At 39.7% G+C, this 19,947-nt stretch overlaps 6 protein-coding genes and 1 non-coding gene across 7 annotated transcripts; 4 read left to right on the plus strand and 3 right to left on the minus strand.

Moving 5' to 3' along the window:
- Window positions 1-51: 51 nt before the first annotated feature.
- Window positions 52-2,117, minus strand: LOC106359417. Its single transcript, XM_048737541.1, has 2 exons — window positions 2,098-2,117; window positions 52-1,586 (listed from the first exon to the last, which is right to left on the minus strand). The coding sequence occupies exons 1-2, from the start codon at window positions 2,115-2,117 to the stop codon at window positions 68-70; spliced, it is 1,539 nt and encodes a 512-aa protein (XP_048593498.1). The 3' UTR covers window positions 52-67.
- On the minus strand, window positions 1,586-3,420 carry LOC111198161. Its single transcript, XM_048738275.1, has one exon. The coding sequence runs from the start codon at window positions 3,349-3,351 to the stop codon at window positions 2,710-2,712; it is 642 nt and encodes a 213-aa protein (XP_048594232.1). The 5' UTR covers window positions 3,352-3,420; the 3' UTR covers window positions 1,586-2,709.
- Window positions 3,421-5,232: 1,812 nt separating this feature from the next.
- On the plus strand, window positions 5,233-6,685 carry LOC106362406 (LIM domain-containing protein WLIM1). The gene is made up of 5 exons (XM_013802298.3): window positions 5,233-5,506; window positions 5,701-5,797; window positions 5,901-5,944; window positions 6,033-6,122; window positions 6,257-6,685. The coding sequence occupies exons 1-5, from the start codon at window positions 5,372-5,374 to the stop codon at window positions 6,458-6,460; spliced, it is 570 nt and encodes a 189-aa protein (XP_013657752.1). The 5' UTR covers window positions 5,233-5,371; the 3' UTR covers window positions 6,461-6,685.
- Window positions 6,686-6,949: 264 nt separating this feature from the next.
- Window positions 6,950-7,031, plus strand: TRNAS-AGA. Its single transcript has one exon. It is a non-coding gene; the product is annotated as a tRNA-Ser (tRNA).
- A 1,870-nt stretch (window positions 7,032-8,901) lies between these two features.
- On the minus strand, window positions 8,902-10,569 carry LOC106360299 (UPF0725 protein At1g02770). Its single transcript, XM_013799890.3, has 6 exons — window positions 10,276-10,569; window positions 10,061-10,192; window positions 9,794-9,980; window positions 9,592-9,698; window positions 9,432-9,515; window positions 8,902-9,346 (listed from the first exon to the last, which is right to left on the minus strand). Exons 1-6 carry the CDS (start codon window positions 10,552-10,554, stop codon window positions 9,113-9,115), a joined length of 1,023 nt encoding a protein of 340 aa, XP_013655344.2. The 5' UTR covers window positions 10,555-10,569; the 3' UTR covers window positions 8,902-9,112.
- Window positions 10,570-11,555: 986 nt separating this feature from the next.
- Window positions 11,556-15,660, plus strand: LOC106362404 (exocyst complex component EXO84C-like). Its single transcript, XM_013802296.3, has 7 exons — window positions 11,556-11,791; window positions 12,036-12,130; window positions 12,306-13,326; window positions 14,053-14,568; window positions 14,630-14,818; window positions 14,901-15,037; window positions 15,273-15,660. The coding sequence occupies exons 1-7, from the start codon at window positions 11,696-11,698 to the stop codon at window positions 15,553-15,555; spliced, it is 2,337 nt and encodes a 778-aa protein (XP_013657750.2). The 5' UTR covers window positions 11,556-11,695; the 3' UTR covers window positions 15,556-15,660.
- Window positions 15,661-15,748: 88 nt separating this feature from the next.
- Window positions 15,749-19,881, plus strand: LOC106362403 (NF-X1-type zinc finger protein NFXL1-like). The gene is made up of 2 exons (XM_013802295.3): window positions 15,749-15,970; window positions 16,214-19,881. Exon 2 carries the CDS (start codon window positions 16,310-16,312, stop codon window positions 19,658-19,660), a length of 3,351 nt encoding a protein of 1,116 aa, XP_013657749.2. The 5' UTR covers window positions 15,749-15,970; window positions 16,214-16,309; the 3' UTR covers window positions 19,661-19,881.
- Window positions 19,882-19,947: the final 66 nt, after the last annotated feature.

Consider the following 19,947-nt stretch of genomic DNA (forward strand, 5'->3'; position numbering starts at 1 on the left):
GGGATGTCACTCAACCGGTACTCTTTTTTTTTTGTAACACACACGATTATATTAAATCTAAAAGAGTTTAAACCATTACATCCGGAGCTAAGCTCAACGGTAACAAGATAAGAACCCGAGGGATCCTCGACGGTTTGATGATCATAAAACATAACATAAAACAAGTGATAACAAAGCTAAATGAGAGAGTCTTGCTCATCCATTGGAGAACCGTGGGAAGCATGAGATGTATCCCTGAATAGGTTACTACCACGAGCATGAAGTAGTCGAAACCGACGTTGATTATACCAAACTGCAAAGTTTGGAAGGAGGTGGAAAGAGCATGAACAGCTCTAGCTCCAACATCGAGGTTCCACGAAGAGACTAGGTGAATCTCAACAGAACCGGAGAGTATAAAAGTCCTAGATTTTACGCTGACGAACATATATGATGGACCATGAAACCGAATAGCGCCAGTGACAAAATGAGAGCTAATGAAAACTCTACTGACATGTGATAGATGTACAAATAATGGCAATTTAAGCACAACATCACGGTTTTGGGCTAGGTGAACCCTTTGCACTGAGGCGCAATGGCAGACTGTAAACAGACATGATGCTTCGGAGAAAGAATAATGGCTCAAGTTTATAACAATCAGCAAGTTTAAGCTCCATAAATAGTTTTGGCTCAGACCAAAGCATGTGTCATTTGAGTACCAGCGGCTCTCGGAAGGGATTGGGATACGGAGGCGACGCGGCAGAGGTGAGGCAATGTTCCTGAAGATCAACCATGAGGGAGTGCGAACTAAGCTCCAGCTGAGAAAGTGAACTCCGATATTACCGTATCGGGATCCATAGATCTCGTCGAGACCTGAGCTAAACCACACTCCTATTGCAACATTTCGAAAACTCAACTCAAGAAATCTGTCGGGGTTAAGCTCCCTGAGAGAATACATACCCAGCATTTCACAGAGTTGAGATGGCCACGAGACGGAACGGAGGGAATGAGACGCTTCAGATACGCATAAACCCCCAGATCTGACGAGTCTACCCTCGGGATGCGTAGATCTGGTGGTTCTGCTTGTACAGAGAGGAGCGGCGTCGAGGGGTGGGATCTGATGGACATTGACGGAGGTGAGAAGCGGGGGCTCAGACTGACACTCAAGCGTTGGCTCTGCAGTTTCAGAGAGGCGAGCAGATCTAGTATCAAGAGCTTTAGCACTTCTTCTCGTTCTGAGGGGATGAGTGGTCACATGGAGATGAACTGCGGAGGAGACGGTGAGCCGGCGAGAAACAGGGGAGGCGGTGAGGCGGAGTGAACCATGGGAGGAGGAGGCGACCCAGAGGGGAGTAGGAGAGGCGGTGGTCTGGCGTGGGGTAAGAGAGGTGGAGACGAGAGGGCAAGACGGAGCAGAGCCGTAGGAGACGGCAGAAACACGATTCCAGCAATTGACGAGGACGAAAAAGTAGAACCAGAGCAGAGCAAAGCAAGCTACAGAGAAGAGGACCCGACGCCGGCAGCCAAAGGCCTTACCGGCGTCGAGAAAGACGGCGTGCGACTTTGCTTCGGTAATCGGGTCTGGGAGAGAAAACCCTAGTTTTTTCTTACTAAACAGTTCTCAGTTCACTCAACCGGTACTCTTTCTCTCCTATCTTGGCAGCTTCTCTCTCTCTATTCTTGCCTTTGGGTGCAACTGGATTACAAGTTTTTGAAATGAAATTGTTTGGAATGGCTTATTCATACATATTCCAAATTTTTTTTACCATTTGAATGGAATAAAAAACAATTCTCATTCCAATAATTCTTTATGGAATGTCTGGAAAAAAATAAAATGTAGTTATGAAACATTCATGATTAAAAAAACTCATGAATAAATGGAATGAGTAGAGTGAAATTCAATTTTTTTTATTCCATAACTTTCCTTATTCCATTCATCTACTACGTTCTATTTTTTTTAATTTCATTCATTCATGATATTACATAAATTGATAACCAGTTACAACCAAATTGTTTCATTAAGTGGGATGTCACTCAAAACGTATAGATTTTGTCAAGACACATTGTGCACCAAATTGCATCTTGGCACCTTACAGAGTCTAATATATACGTTTGGTGCACAATGTGATGATAAGATCCATGCCTTTTTGGACCCTTAGCTTAAGTGATGAGCAAAATATATAGTTGGCATTACATTTAACATCTTCACGGTATTTTCTTTGATTAAGCTAATCTTACAAGATAACTATGTATTACATTATTAATAAATAGATGAAAATTCAGAGTGTTTATCATACATGTTGTCCAGCCGTATCATACAAATTCCTTAAATAACACCAAACGTGGGTAGAGTAAACAAGTGAACGAACTGTACAGGTTGTCCAAAACAGAACAAGCAACCAAACATGTCGAAAGCCAAAACATTCCCGTTAAGTCTAAAGATTATACGAATGCTGTAGCCTGTAGACTTGAATCAAAAAACTATCGTCAACGATAAAAAAAAAATCATCCGTTTTACATGTGTCATCAGAACTAGAAGTGGTACGTGACAAATACATACAAATTTTTCATTTTCATTTTCAATTTTACCAACAAAAAAAAATCATTTTCAAAAATTAACAACTATATGAACAAAACAAATAAGGAACAAAAACATTAGGGTTAATATCAGATGAAACGAATAAAAGAATTTTCACACACAATAAAATAGTACAAGGTTATCAATTTTGTCAGTCACCGGGTGGTTTGACAAGGAGCAGCCACATGCGGATACTTCTCCTTGAGAACAGTTTGGTCACAAGCCATCTTCTTATTAAGCGATGCTCCATTTTCTGTATTCGTTTTCTTCTTATTCTTCTTTTTGGTCTTATATGTTGAACCATTCTTTCTACTTTGTTCCTTGATAATCGGAATCAAGTACCAAACAATACAAGTGCACATTATCGAAACGCTTCGTCCAAAAAACATCAAGAAGATCAGAACCAAGATCGTTGTCAGCGGCAAAAAATGGTTCGGTCTTGAAAACTTCTTCAGATTCTTTTTCAATACGCATCTCTGTTTATGCTCCCTTGCTTCTGGCTTTATTTCTTTTTCCTCCTTTGTGTTTGACTCGGTCTTGACAACGAGATCGCCTTGAGCATCATCCTTCTTCTTTGGTCCCTTCTTTGTCTTGATCATGACAGGGACACACTCGCCGGAGCTCTTGAACACAAACCGAACAAGAGACGGCCCATCGGAGTCGACCCTCTTTGCGTAAATGTTCCGTCTCTTCTCGTCTAGCTCAGAGAGAAGTGTAGAGAATTTGTTAAGTCCGCGGTTTGAATAAGGGTTCTTGCTTTCTTTGCTTCCTTTCTTCGACGAAAAGAGACTCACCATCTTAATTAGATTCGATGAATGAGATCCTTTCTTGCTTTCTTGGCTTACTTGTTTCTTTTATGTGTAGAGAGGTTGAATGATTATTTTTTCATGGAAGATTTGTTAGGATTGATGATTCGGACAAGAAGTAGGCTTTGTTGTTATCATGATGAGACTTGTCTTAAAACTAAATGTGATTTTCTCGTCTAAACAAATAGTTTTGTGATTTGACCAGATATCATTATATGTGATAAATTGATCGGATCACGTATTTTAGCTTCCACCAACAAAATAAACGTTATCCCAGATGTATATTAGTTGATCTTACGGATTGACTTTCTTGCGGGAGAAGCAATAAGTTTTTCATGAGGGTTTACTCTGTGTGTTATCATTGGCGGTTTGTTAATTTTGACGTAAAAGAGATAAGATTTTCATGCACAGACATATAGTTTTGATATTATTATTTAATCAAATTGGGTTGAGTTAAATTTTCTCGTAGGCACACTTCAAGCATGTAAAACAAAAAAAGAACTTGCATGGCATCACAACTCGCTTAAACTACGAGTTATACTTCTTCTGCTTCAACACTATGTTTATAAGATGATGAGAATCAAACATAAGTAGCAGAAGATCTCTGTTAGTTACCCGTGGAAGACTTGGCCTCAGAGCTCAGTGGTTAAGGTTGAAGCATGATGATACCAATGTAGCATCTCGTTCCACATCATCTCTATTATCACCTCCTCTCCAAAATCCTCATCTACATCGATACCAACAGGAATTTGAGCGGGATGGTTTACAATAGGCTCCACTCCAAATAATATATAGAGGCGCCATGCAAGGATGGTGAAGCGCTTCAGGGACACCAATCCACTTGGACGGGTCAAAAACAAGCACTTTCTGAAGAAGGTCAACGGCTAATTATGTTAGTCTATTATGTAAGAGAGGAGGCCCATTCAGGCAAAAAGGGAAAGCCCGTAGAGTAAGGGGTGGGCAAAAATCTAAGAAACTATATGAATGCTGATAAAGATTTGTAGTTTTAACAAATGAAGTAACGTTAGGTGTTATCCATGATTAAATAAAGATGGTAGGCATCATTATGATCACTCATTCTCTTCAAGACTCCAACCAATTATGTCAATGATACAGCTCATCAAAAGCCTTTTATGTACAGCGTGTCTCAGATTCTTTTGATACATAAACACGGTTAATTTACAGATTTCCAACTAATTCAACATAACCATTACAGCTTTTAGTTTTAAGCATTATCTAAAACAAGACAAAGATCCTTTCCAGTTGTTTCTCTCTTTTCCTTTTTGCTCCTTAGCTTAAACTCAAGAATTTTTTTTTTTTTTACAGTCACTGATTTAATGTTGAAGGATTGTCATATTTCAAACCATTGTATTTGCATGTATCTACCTAAAATAGAGTTAAGATCATTGATTTAATGTTGAAAATATCTAGGAGACAGATATGGACGGGTGCTTACTTCAAGTTTGGACAAAAATCATTAAAGAGACAGAAAATACAGTATAACTTTTTTTATTTGTTATTCAATTATCAGTACAGTACAAATTTTTATTAATTCAACATTTATCTTGTTTTCTGGATCAGTCAGTGACAAAAACAATGCTGACGTTGTCAGTAAACATACAAATATTCAAATTTGAATTAGAGAAAAATTCCAAACTGTGTAGCTGCATGTTGAGTTGTTAGATTAACTCTTTAATCACATCTGAATACAAAGACTTTCTTCCACAACTAATTTGGAATTTCTTTTATCACCTTTTACTAAAATTTTCAAATTTATCAAACTTTTATTAAGTGAATTTTTACTTTATAATAAAAATATAAAAGAAAAAAGAAGAAGAAGAGAGACATGTTCGTTTTCAATATATTTGGTCCCCATTATTGAAAAAACAAAGCAACAATAATTGACAAGTCTCTTTCCTTCATCTTTATCTCTTATCAAGAACATTGAGCCCTGTTCTTCTTCTTCTTCTTCTGACTCTTGGTCTGATCTCTTACAAGAAATATCACACAAATGGCGTTCGCAGGAACAACACAAAAATGCATGGCCTGTGACAAAACCGTTTACCTCGTTGACAAGTTAACCGCAGATAACCGGGTCTACCACAAAGCCTGTTTCCGCTGTCACCATTGCAAAGGAACTCTCAAGGTCTGAGTTCTTCTTCTTCTTTACATCTTCTGATGATTTCTTGATAAACACCAAGGGAAGATCTAGTAGATATATAAATGTTAGAGAAGACCCATATTAATAAGTATACTTTTCATTTATTTATGTGGAAGAGTGACAGATGAATCTTTGACTGGTTTAAAGATTTGATTATGCTTTTATTGTTGATGAAACAGCTTAGCAATTACAACTCCTTTGAAGGAGTTCTCTATTGCAGACCACATTTTGATCAGAACTTCAAGAGAACAGGAAGTCTTGAGAAGAGCTTCGAAGGTAAATATTCAGCAAGAAAAAAAAAACAGATCAATATAACAAAACTCTGTGAGCTTTTTTAAACTTGAAAATATTAATCAAAGTTTTTATTTAAATATTTTAGGGACACCAAAGATCGGAAAACCGGATAGGCCTTTGGAGGGAGAGGTAGTTTCAGACAGCAACCTGTTCTTGATTGTGTTTTTTTTTTTTATGTTCGTGTCATTAATCAGCTAACTAGAGCTATCTTTAACAGAGACCTGCTGGTACTAAAGTGTCTAATATGTTTGGTGGAACACGAGAAAAATGCGTTGGCTGTGACAAAACCGTCTATCCAATTGAGAAGGTATATACAATCCAAAACCTTACTTAATAATCAGAATCAAATGCGTAAACCATAGCCAAAAACATTATAATATATTGTAAAACATGTGAAAACTTGAACATTACTGTACTGCTTGTTATGTGGACTTTGTGAAGGTGTCGGTGAATGGGACATTGTACCACAAGAGCTGCTTCAAGTGTACACATGGAGGATGCACGATAAGTCCTTCGAATTACATAGCTCACGAGGGGAAGCTTTATTGCAAGCACCATCATATTCAGCTGATCAAGGAGAAAGGAAATTTGAGCCAGCTTGAAGGAGGAGATAATGCCGCTAAGGACAAAGTGGACGCTGCTTGAAAAAAAAAGAGATACAGTTCATTTTGACCCTTGAGAACCAATAGTCTCACTACCTCTCGATCTGCAACATATATTGGTTTTCTTTCTTCTTAAACTTGTGTTCTTTCTCGTTGTTTCTTTTGGGATCTTTGTTGTCTCCTCGGGTGATCTTGTTCACTCTTCGTTGGGTTTCTTGAGATGAAACAAAGAAACATATAAATAATGGAATATTTGCTTATGAGAATATATGCATTGCGTTCAAATAACAGTTGTTTATAATTTGGTTTTCCATGAAGAGTATTCTTCTCAATCCATGTGACTTTCATATGTTCTCATTTTAACAAAAGCTAATTTGTTTCTACGATTCTAGGAGTTTTTGTACGTACTTGACATAATAGTATTATCCTAATACTTGGCTTTATACATCTCTTGCTAGGGTCTTAGATAGTTTATAAACTATAGTCAAACATCTAAGCGACATAATTTTCTTGTATTCAATTCAAACAAAAAGTGGACGTGCCGGAGTGGTTATCGGGCATGACTAGAAATCATGTGGGCTTTGCCCGCGCAGGTTCGAATCCTGCCGTTCACGTTGTTTTTGTTGCTTATATTTTTTTTCCTGTTGTTTCATTGGTTGGTTATTTCTTACTTTTAAAGAATTTGTTGTCAACTATTCATGAAATAGTTGTACATAATAATACTTTTATACAAATGCCTACATATGCATTCAATTATAGACGTCTTATGTCATGGACGGAAAAACTTGTATTCATTCTATTAATTATTGAAATACGCAAACATTATGCGTAATTTCGGTTAATTTGTATTGCGTTAGATACGTACAAGACAGAAAAATGATATTTTTAATGTATATTCATAAAGTAGGCGGTTATATATATAGCCAAGAGAGTCCTAACGATGCTATCATTCCAACTATATATTATTCAAAACTTAGGTGAATATACATACATCAAATCAGATTTTACGAAATAAACTTTTGGTATATATATTACACATACCACCATATCTCAAATGAAGACACACTTATAACGAATCCAACAAAGACCGCACGGGACTCGAGTTATGTTTAGTCCAAACCACCATGAGTTGGATCATACTTTTAAAGCCAAAGTCCCCTTCTCATGGGAACTAAAGCCTGGAGTTTCAAGAAAGAAGAACAGAAGTGGCCGTGATCAGCTACAATGGACGCTTACGCCACCTCCATGTCCTCATGCTGAGTATAGTTACGAAGTGTTGCAGAGTCCTCTTGCTGTCTGTCCTTTCACGCCTTCCAACATGGTCAAGACTTCGAGGTCCGGTTTGTCAAGTTTTAGGAAGAAAGACGTTGACCCTTTTCTTGAAGCTTACAGGAAATGCTTAGAGAACAGCCCGATTCGAATATCTTCTTCGATGGGAAGAAATGTACGAGGTGATCAAGATTGTTACACGACAGGCAACAAGAAGAAGTCTTTGCTTCTATGGCTATGGAGTAAGTACTCTTGCAAGTTTCGTACTGATGGCTGGAGTACGGTCTCTCGATTCCGTAAATCCAAGAAGAGAATTGATTCCACAAACATGTTTTGATATAGTTACAGAATTTTATAAATACGATTGTTCATTAAAGACAACATTATAAGTGAAATGTCAATGTGAGATTTACTCAATACATGTAGATACAAGTGTTACGTGTCTTCATTGAAATGTATGTTTCTCCAAGGACTTTTTCTATGTCAAAGATATTTCTAATACATGTGTTATGTGTCTTCATTGAAATGTATGTTTATCCAAGGACTTTTTCACTATAATTTTTTTTAATAAAATATAAAGTAGATACAAAACTGGAAAAATCAGAAAAGTTTGAGTTTCTTATAGAAACCAAAACACTAAAATTCATCAACCACAAGTTTCTATTTCAAATTATGGTTTATTTAGGATATAGTCTGACCCGAACCAAAAACCAAATGCCCAGCGCTACTATCCGATGGTATAATTAGCATTGATAAAAAAATTTTATATGACTTGTCAATCCTCAAACAGAAAAAAGTGAATGAAATGAAAAATATATAAACCATTTTTGTGATGAACAAATATTTTCTTTTGATGATCCTAGAAAGTAAATTGTTCATCCCAATTTCAAAAGTTATTTGCAAAAAACTAATCTACTGGTTTATGTTTGAAGGTAAAAAAGGTTTCTCCAGCTCTAGACGCCATGGAAGTATTTGGGGCTTCTTATCCAGATGATAGTCTAGTGTGGGTTCAAAGAGCAGTAGTGGTTTGCCTCTTAAACTCTGAATATTTAATCATGTCACTGAGTGGAATGACTTGGTTCAGAAGATATTAGATGTGTAATGATGATCAGAGACTCTATGGGTATTGGAGATGCTCTAGGATACTTGTAGCGAAATAAATATTAAGGATGAGTAAGTTGAAAGTAAAAGAGTCAAGCAATGAGAAGTTGAAAATAAAAGAGTCAAGCATATCGTTCAATTATCTAAGTACTTGTAACGAAATTTCATTTCACAACCTGCTTGTACACAGGAAGAGAGGTTTTTGGATTATCTCGGAAAGATAAAGACACATAAAGTGATAAAACCAACGACACAAGTTGGCATGTTTTGTTTATTTTTGAACATATATCTTACTTAAGTAAAGAGTTACTATTAAAAGTAACACTTACTCAGAGTCGGGCACAAGCTGAGACTCGCCCAAGAGACAAACGCAGTGAGTTGTCGGCTCGACAGTTCTTCGAACAATGGCTATGTGTTTGCAAACACCATCCGCTCCCAAGTCTTGATCATATCTTATGTAGACAAGGACATTCCTAAGACTCTTGAGTACAGTCTCATGTGGCACATTTTCCTCAGTCTCTACCACTACGTCCAGAATCTTTAAATCAGACATGTTGTGCTGCAACAACACAAGAAGAAACACATTTTATATATAAACAAGAAACCATTAAAAAAAAGTTTAACCATTTAAAAAAAGACCTTACATTCAGGCACCTATGTCTGTTAAAGAACGAAATTTCCATATACAAGCGAATCCAGTCATGTTCTTCCCAATCTGATTTCTGCATCTGCGAAGCAAAACATGGCGAAATGAAAGCACATTCTTATTATACATTTGTCATATTCATCAAAGAGTTATTATACCTTGTACAAAAATCGACTTTGATCAGCAAAAGCCTCCTTTGAAGGCCACTTCTCAGGCAAGTCCTTGGCATCGAAGAACTGGTTCGGATAAATCTCACTCTTGATCCCTAGAGTGAGAGAGACAAGTCAAAATACATTAATCCATTTATTATAGTTTATTAATAATCAATTAATTACAAAGAAAAGCGCGGTAAATTTAAACCTTTAGGTCTTGAGATATAACAAGTGAAATCAATCTGGCCTAAACTTCTTTGGTCAACATTAGTCTGGAAAGTAACAAAGGAGGAGGTAGCTGGATCCTCAGCAATCAAGGTAATGTTATACGAGACAGGCATGATGGTACAAACTACAACGTATTTCTCTATTTCGTGAAGATGCAAGTTCGTCCCCTGAGGAAGAAGACTTAAAAGAGTTATTAACTGCAACAAACAAGAAGATCAGATATAGATGATGGATACAAAAGTGTTACCTCTAGCATATTGTACCGATGAAGTCCAACCTTTGCATAAAGCCGCGCTACAAGGGGACAATCTACTCCACCCTTATAAACACTCATACCACCAAAATAACAAGGAGCACCTTCGAACTCGATATCGAAGCCCTAATTAAAATATATAATAACAATTAGCAACTAACTAGGAAGATTATTATTATCATCAAATCAAATGGAAATAAATAACATACATCTGTTTCATCCACTTTACGCCAAAAAACCTCCTCAGCCTTACGAATAGTCTCTTCTTCTCTTCGATAAGTCTCCTCCCTCTGAGCCTTACGGCGAGCCTCTCGCTTCTTTTCCAAGCGCCGATATGAACGTCCAGGCGCACGATACTCGGGATCAACAACAGTTCGTTCATCTGGATTACGCTTACGCCCACCCACCTTCCTCTTCATCGACCCTCCAGGCGCAGAATTACTCATCACTTCTTCTGGATTCTTCTCACCAGGCTGATTCGTTTTCATGCCACAACAATAATGCCCTAGTTACCAACTTTTTGGCATGCAACTACAGCCACTTGGGATTAATTCAAGCTGAGATGTTAAATAGGTAAAACCACATTTTTTTTTACCAAAAATAATGCCCTAGTTTTCAACTGGCCCAAAATTTCATTTTGTTGGGCCTCCAGTGATCAGGTTTACTGGGCTTGGCGCTCTTTAATTCATGTTTTCTAGTTCACTACTATATCTTTTATTATATAGCCAACACATGTTCATGTGTTACAGAAGATAATTGATTCCACAAACATATTTTGATCAAGATTGTTACACGACAGACAACAAGAAGAAGTATTTGCTTCTACGGCTATGGAGTAAGTACTCTTGCAAGTTTCATACTGATGGATGGAGTACCGTCTCTCGATTCTGTAAATAGAATTGATTCCACAAACATATTTTGATATAGTTAACAGAAATTTTATAAATACGATTGTTCATTAAAGACAACGTTATAAGTGAAATGTCAATGTGAGATTTACTGAATATTCAACAAGACACTATGTGTTCGTGGTATAAATATATGTTTAGTACATGTGTCTTTAAATGAAATGTATGTTTTTTTCAAGGATTTTTTTCCACTGTAATTTTAAATTAAACATTAAAATATAAAGTAGATATAAAACCGGAAATATCAGAAAAAAAATCAAATGTTTTATAGAAAACCAAAAATCTAAAATTTATCAACCGTAAGTTTCTATTTCAAATTATGATTTATAAAGGACAATTTAAACCTTTTTATTAAATAATTTCATCAAAACTAATGATTAAAGTAATTAAAGAAATAATTCGTTAGAAATTAGCTTCATTAGTCATTATATTATTTATTTAAACCGCTAATAACAATTACAACTTTGTTGTAAACTAAAGAGAAAAATTTGTAAAAGATATAAATAAAAAAATGCACTTTATGTAGACAGATCCTTCACAACAATCGTGCCGTCGTTTTCTTTATAACTTCAACTCCACGCCGTTTCACATACGGAAGAGGAATAGATCAGACAAACCCGTATCTTTCCGAGTCCAATCCATCACTAAAACTATTGTCTTCTTCCGACAAACACTGTCTGAGACTCCGAGGAAGAGTGTGAAAGAGAGATCGATAGAAAAAATGGAGAGCAGCGAGGAAGAAGACGACTTACCTTCCATCGAGAGCATAACCCCTCAATCAAAGATCGATTCCGTTCACCAGTCTCTCACCGAAAAGGTTCCTCCTTTCTCTCTTTCTCTCGCTACATTTAGTAACTTTTCTTCTTCCTCTGAATCAATCATTTCCACTTTGAGATAGTTCTCTCACTTGGGTCCTGTCAAATCTCACTCATTCATCAAAAGCCCTCGACTTTAAGACTTTAACATAGATTGTAGTTCAGGAGAAAGTACTAAACCCTAAGAGTTAGATTTGCTCATGATTACTTCTGTTGTGTTGATTTGGTTAATTTTAAACAATGCAGGGGATTAGAAAGCTTTGCTGTGAGCTTTTGGATCTAAAAGATGCTGTGGAGAATATGTGCGGTGATATGCGTACCAAGTACCTGGCTTTCTTGAGGTAACACAACGCTACTAATTGCAATTTGATTGATTGGTCCTAGTGTGATAGGAGAGTCTCTGTTCCACACAGAGTGTTTTCTGTTAGATGATCTCTCCATTAGTATAAACAAGAGAGACATGCTCACTGTAGTGTTCTGCTGTGCTACTTTCTGAGATTCATACCCTTTGTGTAGAATATCTGAAGAAGCAGTGGAGATGGAGCACGAGTTAGTTGAGCTACGGAAGCACATATCTTCCCAGGGGATACTCGTGCAGGATCTGATGTCTGGACTCGGCCGTGAGATGGATGAATGGAAGCGATCCTCTGGTGATGCAGATGAGTCAGAAGAGGTCGAGGAGGATCCGTTCCCTAATGAACTAACCGATCCAAAGTCCGAGTTCCTGGAGAAGATTGACATTCTTTTAGCTGAACATAAAGTGGACGAAGCACTTGAGGCAATAGATACCGAGGAAAGAAACAACCCTGAACTCAAAGGAGCAGGTGACATGTCCCCTTACAAGTCTGCTTTTATAGAAAGAAAAGCTCTTCTCGAGGAACAGCTCCTCAGGATCGCTAAACAGCCTTCAGTCAGCGTCACCGAGTTGAAGCACACGTTAAACGGGCTGATCAGATTAGGAAAAGGCCCATCAGCCCACCAACTCCTCCTCAAGCATTACGCCACAAGCCTCCACAGAAGAATCGAAGCCTTCCTCCCTTCCTGCTCCACCTGCCCCAACACGTTTCCCGCCACTCTCTCCAAGCTAGTCTTCTCCAACATCTCCCTCGCCGCAAAAGAATCAGCATCCATGTTCGGCGACGATGACAACCCCGCCTACTCCAACAAAGTCGTTCAGTGGGCAGAGAGGGAGGTCGAGTACTTGGTCCGTTTGGTTAAAGAGAACGCGGCTCCTTCCGAGACGGTTTACGCGTTGCGTGCGGCGAGTGTGTGTCTGCAAGACTGTCTTAACTACTGCAAAGCGTTGGAGCCGCAGGGGTTGATTTTGTCTAAGCTGTTCTTGGTGCTGTTCCGGCCTTACGTTGAGGAAGTGTTGGAGCTGAATTTTAGACGGGCGAGAAAGGTTGTCTTTGACTTGAACGAAGCTGACGAGGGGTTGGAGTCGTCTTCTGAGTTTGTGGCGGTGTTATCTGAGTTTGCAATCGCTTCGGACACGACGATGACGGATTGTAGCATTCGGTTCATGCAAATTGTGCAAGTAAGTCAGCTCTTTTAACACTAGTGTTTTCACTAGGGGTGAGGGGAAAAAAGGAACCAAACCAAAATATATGTCCTAACCATTTAGTTAAAGGTTTTATGAGCTCAAATGGTTCAGTTTTAAACCAAACCAAAGTGTTTATTTAATTAATTTAACTAATGATTCCAATAATGTTAAAATTTAAGATATTTAACCATCTAACCTAAACAAATAAGCATAATTTTATACATTTTACTTCTAACTAAATAAAAAACACAGTTAACAAAAAAATAATATAAATCTCATACAGTATAATAAAAAACAGAGAAACTACATGTGATATTTATATTAAGTTCGAAGATAATAATATAAAATTCTTGGATTACATATTCTACATTTTAATTGTATATTTGTGCTTTATATTTAAGTATGAAGAAATTAATAATTTAGTATCAAATGATTTGTTTTGCGTATTGTAAATTATACTTGTTGTAACCGAATTAGAACAAAATTAAAAACCAATTTGATTACACTGAAGTAAAACACCAGTAAAACCGAACTAAATTGAACACAAACCAAACTCAAACTGAACCAAACTAAACTAATTTGAATTGATTCAATTAAAATTTTCTTAGACCTAGACAAACCAAACCGAACACAAATTTAAACCAAAATGCTCACCCCTAGTTTTCACTATTTCTATGATTCTAGACACAAGTTTATTGAAGCTTTTGTTTGTTTTTTCAGGACATACTTGAGCAGCTAACACATCTAGCTGTGCTACACTTCGGAGAAAGTGTGTTAGCGAGGGTTCTTCAACTGTACGATAAGTACATCGACTTTCTGATCAAAGCCTTGCCTGGCCATGCAGACGAGGACGGTCTTCCAGAGCTTCAAGATCACACCATTCTCACCAGAGCCGAGACGGATTCAGAGCAGCTTGCTCTTCTCGGAGCTGCGTTCACAATACTAGACGAGCTTTTACCGAAATCACTGGTTAAAGTCTGGAACCTCGAGGTTGAAAACAGCGGAGGAGATGGTGGTGACAGTAGTAGCAGTCCTTCTCTGATCAGTAGCTCTGCGCCGGAGTTGAAAGAATGGAAACGACACATGGTTCAAGCGTTTGACAAACTTAGAAACTACTTCTGTCTGCAGTTTGTATTGAGCTTCATTTACTCTAGGGAAGGGCTAACTCGGTTAGATGCGCTCATCTATTTAACAGAGACACCAGATGACTTGCATCTCCCCTCTCTACCGTTTCAGGTCTGAACCTCTTCTTCTATCTGGCTTTATAGTTCTTGGTTTGATAAACTGTCATATGCAGGCATTGTTTTCTAAGCTGCAACAGCTGGCCATCATTGCTGGGGATGTTCTGCTTGGGAAAGAGAAACTGCAAAAGATTCTACTAGCGAGACTAACCGAGACGGTTATAATCTGGCTATCAAACGAGCAGGAGTTTTGGAGTGCGTTTGAGGATGAGTCAACTCCACTTCAGCCATCTGGTTTGCAACAGGTAACAACACACTTCTTCTACCACCACTCTAACAACATACATCAGCTTTGACAGATGAAGTCTTTTGTTATGGTTTTGGCAGTTGATACTGGACATGAACTTCACAGTGGAGATAGCCCGGTTCGCTGGTTATCCATTTAAAGTGGTGCAGAACCATGCATCAGTGGTGATCAACAGAGCCATCAACATATTCTCCTCTAGAGGCATCAACCCACAAAGGTAACCAAAAAAAAAAAGAAATAATAGCACCAAACAGTTTATTATTTCAAAATAAGCACATAACAGAGAAAATGACAAAAAATAATATTAATTAATATTTATTCGAGTTAAGAATTTAATGATTAGAATTTAGGAGTTTAGGATTTGAAATAATTTAATCTTTAAATAATGCTAATTTAGTCATTTTTTTCTTGTGCTAAATTAAACTAAAAGTCTCTGTGGTGTTTTCAACCAGCTCACTCCCGAAGGCGGAGTGGTTCACAGAAGCAGCCAAGTCAGCAATCAACAGGCTGCTCATGGGCTCTGATGAAGCTTCAGAAGCCGAAGAAGAATATGAGTGTGAAGTAGAAGAAGGAGAAGAAGAAGACGGTCACATAGTCCTCCCTGAGATAGACGATGATGAACACTCAGACTCACTAGAAACTTCTTCGCTCTCTACAATGGACTCGTTCGAATCGTTTGCTTCTGCGAGCATGGCTGACCTCGAGAGTCCCAGCTTCACTGACTCTGAGTCCTGAGACCAGTCGTTGTCTTATTTTGTTATATTAATGTAAGATGTTGTCGGACATATACTTGGTTTAGCAATATTATATAATTATATCCGGTTAAAGTCGGTTAAGTAAGCCCATTAATGGCCCATTTGGGACGACTCGTTTCGCGAGTGTTCGTCAAGGATAATAGAAAAATAATAATTGAGACAGACAATCGTTGACAGAGAAGATAAAGAAGAAAAGTCGCAAGGAGAGTCACTTTCTCTAATTTCCTTTGGCTCCAAGGCGTGCTCTCACTATATATACCGTCTCCTTCCTCCTCGCTCTTTCCATATTCTTCAACACACTCTCTCTCTCTCTCTAGCCCCTGAGAAAATCGAAATCAGCTGTAATTGATTCCGGAGATTGTTCTTTGTTTCTTCCTTCGTTAATTTCTCGTCAGGTACGAACTTTTCACCCCTTTGGTTGATTTGCTTCAATAATTTGATTGAGATTTTTTGTTTTGTTTTCCGAAATTTAGGGCATTTTGATTTTTCCCCCATTTTGAGATCCATAATAGCGACTAGCGAGAGCACTTAGGGATTTCAATTTCTGGATTTGTGTAATTTGGCTTTGATTCATTTCAATTAATGTTTGAAAGTTTACTAATTGCTAAAAGTCTGAATCTTTTTGTGACTATGTGCAGAAGCATTTTGTGAATAGTTGTACGCTCATTGCATCAACAGCAGCAACGACGGGTTCAGGATCCGGTTTTGTATTTGTGGAGTCAGAGAATAATAATATGAGCTCTCAAGTCAGAAGAGACAGGCCTCGTTCCAATCCTCACCAAACATGGGTTCCTAGAGGTGCAGCTAACTCTGTGGCAGCGGCGGTTGTGAATGAGCCTTCTTTACCTCCTCCTGCTAATACAGACCGAACTTCAGAAAGCCTTGACGCTGGTGCTGCTGCTTCACGTCCTCTTCGGCAGCGTAACGGTTCTGCTCGTCCCTCTTATAACAACCACCAAAGGAGTAATAATGTTGTTGGTCCGCCTCCACCTAGTCGACAAAGAAGAAATAATGCTCCGGGAATTTTGCCTGATTATCGCCATAGAGTTGCGTCTAGGACTCAGCCTGTGAATCAGGGGAAAAAGGTGGTTAAGGAGGAGGAGAACACTACTGTGTTGGCAGACGCGAACTTGCCTCAGCTTGTTCAAGAGTTACAAGATAAGCTGGTGAAGAGCTCTATTGAGTGTATGATTTGTTATGACATGGTTGGACGGTCTGCTAATATATGGTCTTGCTCAAGCTGTTACTCCATCTTCCACATGCATTGTATCAAGAAGTGGGCTCGAGCACCGACTTCTGTTGATCTGTTGGCTGAGAAGAATCAAGGCGATAATTGGAGGTGTCCGGGTTGCCAATCTGTGCAGCTGACGTCGTCAAGAGAGATATGCTATCGGTGCTTTTGTGGGAAGAGAAAGGATCCTCCATCTGATCCGTATCTGACTCCTCACTCATGCGGGGAGCCATGTGGGAAGCCGCTGGAGAGAGAGGTTTCTGCGGTAGCTGAGATGGATAGAGATGATCTTTGTCCTCATGTCTGTGTCCTGCAGTGTCACCCTGGTCCATGTCCTCCCTGTAAAGCGTTTGCTCCACCTCGGAGTTGTCCTTGTGGCAAAAAGATGATTCATACTCGATGCTCTGAGCGGAGATCTGTTCTTGTTTGTGGGCAGCGTTGCGAGAAGCTTCTCGACTGTGGGCGTCATCGGTGTGAAAGGACTTGTCACGTTGGCCCTTGTGATCCTTGTCAGGTACCAGTAAGTGCCACTTGTTTCTGCAAGAAAAAAGCGGAGACTGTTATTTGCGGAGAGATGAACGTGAAGGGAGAGTTGAAAGCAGACGATGGTGTGTATTCATGCAATTTTAACTGTGGGAAGCCTCTTGGATGTGGTAATCATTTCTGCTCCGAGGTTTGTCATCCTGGACCTTGCGGGGACTGTGAGTTACTGCCCAGTAGAGTTAAGACGTGCTATTGTGGAAAAACGCGTCTAGAAGAGCAGAGCAGGAGTAGTTGCTTGGACCCGATTCCTTCTTGTTCAAACACGTGCAGGAAGGTTCTTCCGTGTGGGTTACATACTTGCAACGAAGTTTGCCATTCGGGTGATTGCCCTCCTTGTTTAGTCAAAGTCAACCAGAAATGCCGGTGTGGGTCATCATTCAGGACCGTGGAATGCTACTTCACAACCTCTTCGGAGACGGAGAAGTTTGTGTGCGCTAAGTCATGCGGGCGTAAGAAAAACTGTGGGAGGCATAGATGTAGCGAGCGTTGCTGCCCTCTCTTGAACGCGAAGAAAAATTATCTATCTGGTGATTGGGACCCTCACGCCTGTCAGTTACCATGTGGGAAGAACCTAAGGTGCGGACAGCATTCTTGTGAATCGTCATGTCACAGTGGCCATTGTCCTCCTTGCCTCGAAATGATATTCACTGATCTTACATGTGCTTGTGGAAGAACTTCGATTCCTCCACCACTACCTTGTGGGACACCTGTTCCGAGCTGCCAGCTTCCATGCTCGATTCCTCAGCCTTGTGGCCATTCTGCTACGCATGGATGCCATTTTGGAGATTGCCCTCCTTGTTCTGCCCCCGTGGAAAAGAAATGTGTTGGTGGTCACGTGGTTCTCAGAAACATACCTTGTGGGTTGAAAGACATTAGATGTAACAAGATCTGTGGCAAGACGAGACGTTGTGGCTTGCATGCTTGTGCCAGAACCTGTCACCCAGAGCCTTGTGACGGTTACAATGAATCTGAAGCAGTTTCGCGTGTTACATGTGGACAGACATGTGGTGCTCCTAGAAGAGATTGCAGGCACGTTTGTGCAGCACTATGCCATCCTTCTTTGCCTTGCCCTGACTCGAGATGTGAGTTTCCAGTTACAATTACATGTTCTTGTGGTCGCTTAACTGCCACAGTCCCTTGTGATGCTGGAGGAGAAAGCGCCGGCAATCTTCGTGTTGGTTCTGTCAATGAAACCTCTGTTTTGAATAAGCTTCCAACGCCACTTCAGCCTGTTGAGTCGAGCGATAACCGAATCCCTCTCGGGCAGAGAAAGCTTTCGTGTGATGATGAGTGTGCTAAGCAGGAGCGTAAGAGGGTTCTTCAGGATGCGTTTGACATCACAACTCCAAATCTTGACTCATTACATTTCAGCGAGAACTCTGCTATGACAGAGATAATTTCAGACATCTATAGGCGTGATCCGAAGTGGGTACTGGCTGTTGAAGAGCGCTTCAAGTTCCTGGTACTTGGGAAAGCCAGAGGAAGCACAAGTGCCCTCAAGGTCCATGTCTTCTGCCCAATGCAAAAGGATAAACTAGACACGGTTCGGCTTCTAGCTGAGAGGTGGAAACTTGCGGTTAGCAACGGAGGGTGGGAGCCAAAAAAGTTTATAGTTGTTCACGTTACACAAAAGTCGAAACCTCCAACACGGATCATTGGAGCTAGGGGTGGTGCTATCTCAGTAGGCGGGCCTCACCCACCGTCCTTTGATCCGCTGGTGGATATGGATCCTAGGCTTGTGGTTTCTTTATTGGATCTCCCGAGGGAGGCGAATGTCAGCGCGGTGGTACTGAGATTTGGGGGTGAGTGTGAGCTTGTTTGGCTGAATGACAAGAACGCTTTGGCCGTGTTCCACGACCCTGCTCGAGCCGCCACTGCCATGAGGAGGCTGGACCACGGTTCTGTATACAATGGAGCCGTGGTTGTCCAGAACGCCGCGCAATCTCAGTCACTCGGTAATAATGCATGGGGAAAACTACCCAGCAGCTCATCCTGGGATGTCCAGAAAGCAAATCCATGGAAGAAAGCAGTGATTCAGGAGAGTGATGACTCATGGGGAGCTGATGATTCCCCCATTGGAGGATCATCTACAGATACTCAAGCCTCTGCTTGGCGATCAGCAACGAGCAACGCTCCAATCGTCACCTCAGCTAACCGTTGGAGTGTATTGGAGCCGGAGAAGCCCAAAACTTCCGCTTTGGAGCCATTGGTTCAGTCAGGAGAGAGCAGCAGCTCAGAAGCTGCCGGTAAAAAGCTGGTGGAAGGCTCTGGGGAAGAAGTGGTAGATGATTGGGAGAAGGTATGCGAGTGAGAATATGACAATGACGATGACTTATTTTTTCTACTATTTGCAATGTATTAAAACGACAGGTTCAGATTTTATATAATTTAGACTGTATGCGTTCACAACTGCTGTGAGCCTATAGATGATAAGTCAACGACCGTTTCTGTCTTGGTGTTCTTTTACTTTTGTTTCTTGACTGCTACGTAACATGAAGTGATAAATACACTATGAGGTAATAAGTTTGTTCATTGTTTAGTATATATGTAGTTTATCATAAAATTGTGATGCAAGATTATTATGTTTCCTGTGTAATG

Source organism: Brassica napus, chromosome A8 (genome assembly GCF_020379485.1).
Source record: "Brassica napus cultivar Da-Ae chromosome A8, Da-Ae, whole genome shotgun sequence".
Lineage (NCBI taxonomy): Eukaryota > Viridiplantae > Streptophyta > Magnoliopsida > Brassicales > Brassicaceae > Brassica > Brassica napus.